Below are 12590 nucleotides of genomic sequence, written 5' to 3' on the forward strand. Positions count from 1 at the left end.
CAAGGTCTTCGGTAATTGCAAAGACCTCCTTCAGGAAACAGTACCAGGAAAAATAAGAAAGAGGCAGACAGAGAAAGCGATGTGAAAACAACATATAATAATGGACGGGCCTGCCATTGACAGAGGAATGGAGAAAGACTGTTAAGAAATCTTGTGTGGTGTCCCAACTGTCCAACTGACTGAAGGTGAAAGTGAATGTGAGAAGACTAGCGTGTGTGTGTGTTATGCATATTACGAGTTTAGGTGCCTGTTATTATCTACCTTTGATGTAAATTAGTAGTGCAGACAGATGAACATGTGATGCCTATTACTGCGCTAAAGGGGAATATATTATGAAATTCTGTATATAATTCAAGTAGAATAAATTGGGTTTCTATAAGTAGTATAAGTACCTAAAATAAATTGCGTTTCTACAAGTGATGTAATTATCCAAATTTAAATAGTGAGTACCAACATGTACATACTTCAAGGACATTATTCCACGTGTTAACATATTGTTGAAGTCACTAAAACACACTTACGATACAGAGAAACTGCTTTTATTTCGAGAGCTACGCTGGGCAGGGCATCCTGTATGGTTGACGAGGGTATGCCTAAGGCAGTACTTTTTTTGGTGAACTGAACGTAGTCGGTGCAACAGAGGAAACGCGTAAAAGACCAGTTTGACCTCAAGCTTGCTTTAACTGACATGGAAGAGAGCACCAGGCAGCAAGCGCCTTACGAACGAGACAGCAGTAGTTTTAATACAAGGCAGTGGGATACACCTTTGTGACAATAAGGACATGTACAGGGCAGTGGGATACACCTTTGTGACAATAAGGACATGTACAGCTGAGGGCAGTGGGATAACCTTTGTGACAATAAGGACATGTACAGCTGAGGGCAGTGGGATACACCTTTGTGACAATAAGGACATATACAGCTGAGGGCAGTGGGATACACCTTTGTGACAATAAGGACATGTACAGCTGAGGGCAGTGGGATACACCTTTGTGACAATAAAGACATGTACAGCTGAGGGCAGTGGGATACACCTTTGTGACAATAAGGACATGTACAGCTGAGGGCAGACGTAGACGGTGGGAAAAGAACCTAAATCAAACCCCCGGCGGATAACTGTTATGTCTGTGCTGGATGTGACAAAATATATAGGTCACAGCTAAGACTGCTTAGCCACATGAAATACTGCACTCCTCGCTAAGCTTCGAACTCGAAGACAAGTCTTCAGATTGTTATTTGACAACTAGAACTAGGAAATAGTGTATATGTGTTTCAGTGTGATGTTGAGAAGGTATTTGAAGTGTAAATGATGTTTGAGGATGTAAAACATGTCCTTAATTTACATATTGAGTTACTTTTAAAAGTGTTGTTTTTCATCTCAGTTTAGGTGATAGTAAAACAACACTGTCTTTGTCTTATCATCATAACAATGTCAACTGCTATATTAAACAAGTATCATGGTTTACATTTTTCACAGTATGACTAGAATCGTTTTCTTAGAATAACTTAGTTTATTATCTACAGATTTGTCTTTATTGTACGAAGTCTTTTTTATTATTATTATTATTATTTTAAAAATGGTTGGATCGAAATTTCACATGAAAAATAAATTAGTAAATGAGTTGTACTGTTACATGAAAAATATTTCTTTTACATTAATGTCTCCTCTCAGCAAATTATTGGTGAAATGTCTCTTTTTAACTTAAATTTCCTAGCCATTAATCTTTAGAGCTCTTTTTAAGTTTGTTTTAGTTTTCTTCAAATATTTGAGTTTAGGATTCACAAAGAAAAAACAAATCATATCTAAAAGTTTTCTACCAGTTTCGTTTTAGTTATTCTGTAGAAGCACTGAATATTGGAAGTCAAAAACTGTATCGAGATTCTTAACCAATTGGTTATATTTCTGTACTTTCTCCACTTTAATACCAAAGCTATTTCTATATAACCTCTAAACTGTATTATCTCTATTCTATATTATCTCTATTCTATTTGAGAGTATTCTTCTTCTTCTTCGTTCTCATTATGTTGGAGCGTTCAGATGACTAGACCAATATATGAGATGAATTGCGCAGTGGTTTCCAAATCAGGAAGCTCTCCATAGAGTTTTCTTTCTATTGAGGTGTTTTGGGGCCAGTGTCTTGTTTGGGCCACTTGGTGAAGAATGCGGTTTTGAAGGACATGGTCAACATTCTCTGATGACACTCCACATGGGCAGATTTCACTGGTTCCAATTTTAGCTTCCGGAACATATATTGTCTGATTCTATTGTGACCTGTTTTGAGGCGAAAGATTTGAGATTATTCCATAGTCTATATAGAAATCCAGCCAAATATCTGAGATTACTCCATAGTCTGTCAAAGCAAATATTTGTGATTATTCTATAGTCTTACCTAGGAAAATATGTTAGATTATTCTATAGTCTATTTAGCCGAATATTCGAGAATTTCTATAGTCTATGCAGTGAGACATGTTGTTTTTTTCTTTCTTAAAATCTAAAATAATTTTCTTTGACATTTGTAACCGGACAGCTATATCTGGTCTACGTTTCAATACTTCACATTTCAGTGATGTAGTTTGTAAAATCTGGGCTAATAGAGGCCAAACTAATACAAGCCTGCGAAGTTTGTTGACCGAAATCACTTGCATATAAAAATACCAAAAACCAAATTCCAAGTGTTATAGTCCCTTAGGGTGCCCCAGTGTTGAATGTTGTATATCTCTGAGGTCGGTATGTCAGAACATTATTGACCGATTAGGCCATACTGAGGTCAAAGTGAGGTTGGACTTTACGTAAGGTTCATCTTTATTAATTCCATCCTAATTTTTAAAGAGAAATCTTTTCAGAGTCCTGTAGAGATAAATTGATGTGTAATACATTTGGTACTGGAGCGAAAGGCATGTCATATAATCAAGATCTATTTTTTTTCTATGCGAGTGAAGAGAAAGTATGTGGTTTGTTATATTCATTTTAAAACGCCAATGACACTCATAATATGATAAAATATACAAAGATATCTGTGGAAAGAAAACTATTTTCCGGATTGTTTGATGATATAAACAAAATATATATATATATGTAGTGGGTTTGTTTTTAGTGTATAATAAAGAGATTGAAATCGGCCTACGAGTTGTCTTCTTCATATCATTTAGAATTTAGTTTGTTCTGTGCCAAACCCACCACATATAAAATACATATTTCTATTTCTCACATCTTTGAATCAAACGTTTGCGATATATCTTTCCTCAAATTAACCTTTATTGAAAGCACTACATGGTAATTATCCTATTTCTTGGTATCTCCCTTTTTTCCTCTCTGTCTCTCCTCTCTCTCTCCATCTCTATCTCTCTATCTCTCTCTCTCCACCTCTCTCTCTCCTGCGTTCTTTTCTCTTTTTTTATCTCTCTCGTCTTTTTCTCCCATCCTCTCTGTCTGTCTCTCCCTCTAAAGATATAAGACTGGTCTCAATCTAAGGCAATCTGCTCAACTAAAGGAAGACAATGAGACTGTTGATGTTTTAAATCGATGAAGATGAAGATGAAATGACAGACCTGTATAAGCAATATTTCGGCTACAACACACAGCCTGCTTCTCAGCAACCATCCAATAGGCCTAGACTCCATGTTAGTTCGATCTTGTATAGTACACAAGATAGTGCGCGCCCTCTACAAAATGTGGATGGCGGTGTGCAGGGCGTAATTATAACAAAATCTTCAATTAATTTTTTTTTTCTTCTTTTTTTTTTTTTTTCATAAACTATTTCTGTGTTTACTTTCTATGTTTCTCTTCTTCTCTTGAATTTATTTCCAAGTACTCTCTCTCTCTCTCTCTCTCTCTCTCTCTCACGCACACACACACACACACGCGGGCACATACACGCACTCTCTCTTTCTCTCTATCAGACAAGTGTTTCTCTCTCTCTCTCTTTCACTCATTTTCTCTCTATTCTCTCCTTTCTCTACTCTTGCAGCATGTGTTATCCATGTCTGTGAAGACAATTCAGAAAATGACAACAGCCAGCTGCTACACGCCACGTGCAGCGGTGCTTCACCTTTTTGCTTCTAACTGTTTATGATGTTGCAAATCAAAACATTCCGAGTCATATGACTGACAAGTTCTGTTCCGTCTTTCAATGAAAGTTACGTCTGCTCACAATTTTTTGTTTCCAATCGCTTACATTCCAAAAAAAAATATTTGAAAATGTGCATTTTAAAACCCTAGACCTAAGCACGCAGACCGACAGACCGACAGACCGACAGACCGACAGACCGACCTACGTATACAATTCCTTCCATCAGCTCAAACTTTCTTCTTGGAAGGAAAGGCGAAGATCAAAACATGAAAGTTTCAAGTAAAAATCGATTTTTTTTCAAGCTTAATTTCGTGTGTAATAGTATAACAGGATATCTCAGTTATAGAGCGTCGCTTTAATAACTCAAAGTCGTGGGTTCGATCCCCGTTCTGGACTTTGTTTCTCTCTATTTTTTATGATAAATTTAATATATGATTCCTATAACGCCATGGCTGTTAAAATATTATGATCAATTCACATAATTTAATATTTAATGTAACAAAAGTCAATGGGTTAATGTTTATGTATGTAAAAGACGTAATCCATCCGTGTCTGTCTCCCCTGTCTCTTTCTCAACTGTCACATAGGCTAAAGCAATATTGCAATATATTTATAACTGCCAGTCTAACTGAAATAGAGTCGCATTGCCATTTTTTTCTTACATTTAGGCCAGTCTTTCTTAAGAGTACATTGAAAATAAAATATATGTTTTAACAGCACATCTGAAAGCTGCATCTCATTGCTACATGTCCATTCATTCTCTCTTTCTCTTCTCTAAGCGTTTGTTCAATCACTAAATCTATGGGTACATTACTAATGTTTGAAGCTCCTACCCTAAAATCTAGCCATTTAGCCACTGGATAGTTTCCTTCTTCCTAATGAGTAGCCTGAACTTTCAATGTACCCCATTGTTTCTTTTCTCCCCCCAGCATGCATCGCTCTACCCGCCATACGAGTTCGTCTGCCAGAGTTTGAGCCTGCGCCGACTAAAGTGACGCATAAGAAGGGAGACAAGGCGAAATTGTACTGTTCAGTCAAGCACCTAGGGGAAAGAACTGTGAGTGCTTTAAACTCTTCTAACTTTATTAGCGTTCCTTACTCTTGTTTATTAAATACAATACAATATGACCAAACTCATGCACATCAAACTACAAGCATGTACAGACAAATAATTGTAACATGAAAACATAAACAAACTCCCACACAAGCACGTGGATTCTCGCGCGTGTACGCATGCGCACTCAGACATCCGTATATAACAATAACAATATCTATAATGAGCTTGTCATAAGAAATAGTACAAAACAAATAGTATTATTTACAGCCGGATAAAAAAATGATCCCAAGAAAACATTATACATAAGAGATTTCGATAGGAGAGAGAATATAAGAAAAATAAATTGATCAGATCGATGTTCTGATGAACTCTCGTAAAGTGCAGACAGTCTAGAGCCTTACATGTGTTTTAGTTCTCATGAGAACCTAGAGCTAGGCCAATGTTTTCTTCTTAGCGTACTTTTAATAACAGTTACATGTGCGTGTTAATCTAATACAGTAATAGGCGGGAAAGAAGGGTTAGTTTTATTTTGTTTTTATAACCATTCAAAACCTATCTGGCGCTAAGCTATTCCAGATATTATTAGAGTTAATCTTGCATGTTATATAGTGGCATGTCCATGGTTTTGTAAACACATGTCTATTTGGCATTTGGAAAACAAATTCTTAATGGCTATTCAGATCAGATGCACTAATACTTGACGAATTACTTTTTTTTTTGTTTGTTAAATATCGTATTGGTAAAGGCACTCTAATGTTTCAAGTACACAAACAAGCCATTAAATTGTTATTTCACTTGTGCAACGAATGATAACAGTTTCTCATTGACTGTTTCAATAGCTGAACGTGTCCAACTGTTGATTGTAAAGTATAGTCACGTTACAAAGACTGTTTCAACTCCAAGTGTGGGCGGAAAGCAAATAATTAGACTAGATTTGTAATGTCAACAAAAGAATGAGGATGGACACTGACAGAGGCGTAGCAAGGGAGTTGGGGGCTCTGGCAGCTTGGCCTCTTTAGGGGACTCTGCATTTCGACATTCGACATCAAGACATGACATAATGTACTTAATATAGAATAGTATAGAATTCATAGCTCCAAGGGTCTTCCACGATTTTGCACGAGAAACACCTTTCATTGAATAAAATTCGAGTTTTTTTTATGGGAAACCTATACAACCATTAAAATGTTAAGCTATTCTACAATACAAAGAAATATATATATATAATATAAGAAACCACACATGTGATGGTACATTTTCTAAATGGCACACTAACTCTCCGTTCCTAACGTTCAGACTTTGCCATCCATGTTGATTGAAATGTCCTCTGTTTCTTTGACGGTTAACAAAAGTGTGATATAACCAGGACTAACCGCCTCTACTTTCCTTAACATTAGATTGGGCTGGACTTAGGAGCTCTTTAAATCCCAGGTCATTATTAATTGTACTGTGATCGTAATAGATGCAACCGCTACTTTTGGTCTTGTGTAAAAGAACTCATTTGTTAGTTAAATGAAACAGGCAAAGTGAATATATTTATATTTATTATGGTCTCATACACTTATATATATATATTGTATCTAGACTGGACATGGAGATCTTTAAAAAATAAAAACAAATGTCGTGAATTTTATTTTTTAAAGTTGAAACAAGGCGTTGTTTTGTAAAGTAGTTGCAAGAGGTAAATTGTTGTTTTTTTTCAACCCTTACCTATATAACATTTAATTTTTAGATCTAGATCTAGTAATTGGACATAAAAAATAAGAGTACTTTCATCTCATAATTATTATTTTGCAATTTTTTGATACATAATCTAGAAAGATCTAGGTCATCAATCTATTAAAATGTACATAAGATGATTAAAATCAATAGACATGAATTATGTCGATTTAGGATTTTTGAAACATTATCTCAATGGAAACTAACAGGAAATGGCTTTGTTTCATATATTAGCGTGAATTAATAGCCCATTCTAAAGAAAATCCTAGAAATGATTTTGCATTATTTCTAAACTTTGAAAACTAAAGGGGTGACTACTCTTACGAGCTTGAAAAAGAGTTACGTACATAAAAATCTGTATATATATAGGTCTGTGAATCAATCAATCGCGGATAAGAATTTGTTTCCGGTTTCCAGTCTAGATATAATATGTAAGTCTATGTATGGTCTTCATAGAACTTTCCTTTTCGTTGTATGAAAGCGGAGTATTTTAGCACATACATATGTAAACATTTGTTATATAGTTACAATTAAAGATACAGATGCATGCCTATGGCTTCCTTCAGTCGCGAAGCGGCTATGGATCATCTCATAGAATTAAGATGAATGCCTGGCCCTTAGCTATGGTCGAAACGATGTCAGCAAATGCATGCACGCATCTTTTTCAAAACATTCTTTAATAGTAACATTAGTGTATCCTTTAATATTGATATGTACTTGATGGGAACTCTCTTAAAGTCAGGCTCAAGATAAATAAAATAAAGTTTATATAAGACTGATACTTGATTGGAACTATCGGAAACTTAGCTCCAGTATAAATAAAATAAAGTCTATATATGACTGATACTTGATTGGAACTATCGGAAACTTAGCTCCAGTATAAATAAAACAAAGTCTATATATGACTGATACTTGATTGGAACTATCGGAAAACTTAGCTCCAGTATAAATAAAAGAAACAAAAATCTTACAAAGTTCAACTTTGGAAACTAGGAAAATTTAATTCCATAAAACAAAACACGAACATACATACAAAGACAAATCTGCACGCAAACACACTAGCTGCAGCACACGTTCTGACACATAGTCACACACACACACACATCAGAATAGCAAAGAGAAAGAGTGAAACTACTCGTCTGCATGTCCAAGAGTTCATGTTGTTTCTCATGATCTTCCTGGTTGTCACTAATCTATATAAAACTCTGAACAGCAATGATGCCTTTCAAATGTCTTATCCAGTTAATTACAAACACTTGGTGTAAGAAACTATTTCTATGAAACTCCTAAGTGTGTCCACGTGTTCAAAGTGTTCCAGCACCGAGACTAGTAACGTTTTACTTTGATGTGCCTCTTTAGTGTCATTGAGAGTAGTAAAATAAAAATTCGATATAAAATTTTACCCTCTAGTAAACACATCAATCTTCTCATTTTATGTTCAATGGGTTTTTTACTGTGGGGAAGAGACGAAGAGAGAGAGAGAGAGAAAGAGAGAGAGAGAAAGAGAGAGATAACACTTTGAGTGAGTAGTGAGAATAAGAGTGATAATGAATGAAACATTTACACAAAAAAAAAGGCAAATGATGGAAAGATCGATATTAAGTGATTGGTCCGGAGAAAATTAAAGGATCAATAGTTAGTGAATAAGAATGGATAAATAGTGAACAAGAAGGGATAAATAGCTAGTGAAAGGATCAATAGTTAGTTGAGAAAGAAGGGATCATTAGTTAGTTGAGAAAGAAGGGATCATTAGTTAGTTGAGAAAGAAGGGATCATTAGTTAGTTGAGAAAGAAGGGATCATTAGTTAGTGAGAATTGTCAAAGATGAAGTGATTGAGAGAAAAAAAAAGAGAAATCAAGATAATAGAAAAGATTGGGGGAAAAAAGGGTGTCAGTGACCAAAAGGGTGTTAGTGACCAAAAGGGTGTCAGTGACCAAAAGGGTGTCAGTGACCAAAAGGGTGTCAGTGACCAAAAGGGTGTCAGTGACCAAAAGGGTGTTAGTGACCAAAAGGGTGTCAGTGACCAAAAGGGTGTCAGTGACCAAAAGGGTGTCAGTGACCAAAAGGGTGTCAGTGACCAAAAGCAAGTGATTTAGAGAGAACAACAAATGTCTAGGATTCAAAGAGATATAAAAAAAAGTTCAGGAAAAGAAATCAATTAAAATTGATAGAACAAGAAAAACAATTAAAACTTTTTTTAAAAAATCTTGTATTAAGTGTAATTGTATCAATACGTTTGGATCAGTCATGTATATGTATAGATATGTATATATATGTGTATGATCGACCTAGACATATAGGTCTGTGCGATGGAACTATTTTTACCAATTGTTTTTGTTTAGCTTTTAGCTTTCTTATTGCACTATGACCCTATCAATTGTCTGGACCAATTGTGAAAGAGGGAGGGAAGAAGGCGGTATTTGTGAATGTTTACATGATCGTTTTTTTAATGCATAAAGAAATGTTCACTCAGGTCTAAAGATTCCTCAAAGGGACTTATTCAGCTTATACCACCACATCTGACAAGTACGATTTCTTTCCCTTGTTCAAGATACCAAACAAAATAGTTAATTCAGGTAAAAGAAATTATTTCGCAATATTTCTTCCTACGAGATTGGGTGTGGGAGAAATAACGTGGAGAAACTTTGTACCAGACAAGCAGACAGAGTGAGTTGAAATGAGCTTTGTAACAAAAAAAACAAGCAAAATAAACACAAAATTTAAAAGGAAACCAGCTTATGTAAGGGAAATTACTGTACACTTATAATAAAGACATTTCTATCAATACTTTAAGATTTTTTTCCTTAATCAATATCAAACTAAATTAATAAATTGCCACTAATTAATAAAGTTGTTATTTTTTTTATACATTCATGTTTTGTTAGGGACAATGAATAATTGTGCAGAGTTTCAACTTGACCCGAGCATGGGAAGTGGGAGACATAACGTGGACAAACATTGTACTAGACAGACAGACAGAGTTGATAGAATCGTTATAAAAAGAAAGCGAGATAAAGTTTGTTATAAAGAAATAGAGAAAATTTAGAGATAAAAAAAAAAACTAAGATAAAGATTACATAAAAGAGATTAAGTTAGAGAGTTTAAAAAAAAAGAATTTTGCAACATTTTCCTCACATTACAGGCGACAATGTGCTTTGTATTGTATTAAGGGAGAATAGTTGTATCCTATTTTCAGATAGCTAAATGGCGTCTTCGCTCCACAGAAGACTTCGAGAGGGGGAGAGACTTCTTAATTTAACTAACATTTGGTTCTGACAGTTACCACTACCACTACCACTTCTAAAACATTTCATTCGTATCAAGTATGAATTTAGAAAAACATTTATGGCACAGATAATGTGAGGCTCGTCTGTTTTATCCTGAGTAACTGCATGGGAGAAATTTGAGAGCTTTATTTGTTGTCAGGTCTTTGAAAAAACAAACAAAAAAATGTTTTTAAAGCCTGTGTTCTAGGATACCTCGGGGAATCGACAATTTGTTTTGCTGTTTTATTGCAAGTCCCGCTCCAGGTTTTTTAATTACTAAATAGACGGGTTTTTTTTTTCAACTCTTGACCTAAGAGAGCTCTAGTTTCACTTCATGTCCCTGTAATTCTGACATCAGCTGACATGAACATTGTCAGTCATTAATGCGTAAAATGAAAAAGCCGACTTATTTTAAACATTTGTATTTCGTTTCTGTTAAAAATGTTACTTTTGTAAAGATGTTTATTTACGATAAATTTTCAATTCTAAACTATGTTGAGGATGCTATATAAAAAGATAATGGTTGAAAACTAAATCATAGAAACATTGACATGTATAAGATCTATTTCTATTTCTATGACTACAAATTAAATTGTGGCGCAAGCGAAAGAACCTAGACCTTTCTATTCCACTGTACACTGCTAACAAGTGCGCACAATTTAGCATAGAACTTTAGAATGTCATAGCTGAACCATGGATCTAATCTGATCAACGGACTAACACTTCCTATCATTTGTACACTGGATGCACCGAATTACTAGCTATTTATAGTTATCTGCCGTTTATGAAAATCTCTAATTGATTATATATATATAGTTTTATCATTGTGTTATTTAAGTGTTTTTCTAATTACGAATTATTGTATCCGCGTTGTTATCTCGCGACGTTTATGTCTTGTTTAATTTCTATCTTTAGACTAATGTGACCTGTCCAGTTGTCAATCTACATCTTTAGACTAATGTGACCTGTCCAGTTGTCAATCTACATCTTTAGACTAATGTGACCTGTCCAGTTGTCAATCTACATCTTTAGACTAATGCGATCTGTCCAGTTGTCAATCTTTTTCTTAAGACTGATGTGACCTGTCCAGTTGTCAATCTTCATCTTTTGACTAAAGTGACCTGTCCAGTTGTCAATCTTCATCTTAAGACTAAAGTGACCTGTCCAGTTGTCAATCTTCATCTTAAGACTAAAGTGACCTGTCCAGTTGTCAATCTTCATCTTAAGACTAAAGTGACCTGTCCAGTTGTCAATCTTCATCTTAATACTAAAGTGACCTGTCCAGTTGTCAATCTTCATCTTAAGACTAAAGTGACCTGTTTAGTTGTCAATCTTCATCTTTAAACATGTGACCTGTCCAGTTGTCCCACCTGACTACCAACTCTTTTCCTTTTATTACTGTTTTTACAATGGTTTCTGCCTTTTCCTTTTGTTGTGGACGGTGTCATGTGTCATGCCCCGCTGGGAATTACAATCACTGCCAGAGTCCAGCTTCGAGAAACATAATTCGAATTACTCCCTTTAACAGTGTCCACTGAGAAATGTTCTGGTGATGTGGCAGGTCTGAAGCAGTACCGCCCTCTGACAGGCACTAGAATATTCTTAGAGATGTTAAGAGCCCTAAAGCTATCTGTGAATTCAGTTGCCATTATCCCCCCCCCCAGTTGATATAACAACAGGATATATTGCTATATTAGACGCTACTTTAGATAAAGTCCATAACCGCTTAATCTCCAAGCCTAGGTTCCCATATTTTCTTTTTTTTTTTTTTCCATTTCGGTTTTTCTTATATTATTATTATTATTATTATTATGTTAGAAACGAACAAGTATTCCTTCTCTGGCACTGCCAGGTTCGAGTTTCGTTAAATAGAAACAAAATTCATGTTGTATTCACTGAGGATTTATTATTAATATTATCATTATTATTATATACAAGACATGTGTGACCCACTTCAGAATTAGAACTATCTTCTCTAACAGGTTGTCTGGAGAAGGCTGTCAGCCAAAGGACCACTCACTATCGGAAAGAAGACATGGATCAATGATCCAAGGGTTTCTGTGGATCATTCAATGTCTGAGAACCGCTGGGATTTGATCATCCAGGACGTGACAGTCGATGACGCGGGAGAATACGAGTGTCAGATTAGCGTCAGCAAAAAGATCCTGCGCCGTGTTGTGGATCTATCTGTTTCCGGTATGATATAACTTAGCTGAGAAACTAAAGGAAGTGATGTAAAACTAATTTGGTGCTAAGCAACACACTGTGTATTGTCTACATCTAAATGTGCACTACTTCTAAAGAAAGGGTTTTAGCGCTATTTAATACCAATATAGCAAACGGGCATGGAAACTCAAAGCTCAAGAGAGATCTGAATGGAATCAAATGTTATAGTAAGCCAGAGCCTTCTGTGGGCTGTAGCGCAGTGGATGGATAGATGGAAAATGTTTACATTTTTACTTCAATTTTATTCTGAA

General features: G+C 35.3%; 1 protein-coding gene across 1 annotated transcript in view; it reads left to right on the forward strand.

Annotated features, from left to right (window-relative positions):
• Positions 1-12590, forward strand: part of LOC106073302 (lachesin-like) — a 109571-nt gene that overhangs the window by 84355 nt on the left and 12626 nt on the right. Inside the window, exons 2-3 of the mRNA XM_056031417.1 lie at positions 5000-5127; positions 12096-12309. Coding sequence (XP_055887392.1) covers positions 5000-5127; positions 12096-12309 — 342 coding nt within the window. The remainder of the gene's footprint in view (positions 1-4999; positions 5128-12095; positions 12310-12590) is intronic.

The sequence above is a fragment of the Biomphalaria glabrata genome, chromosome 1 (assembly GCF_947242115.1).
Source record: "Biomphalaria glabrata chromosome 1, xgBioGlab47.1, whole genome shotgun sequence".
Lineage (NCBI taxonomy): Eukaryota > Metazoa > Mollusca > Gastropoda > Planorbidae > Biomphalaria > Biomphalaria glabrata.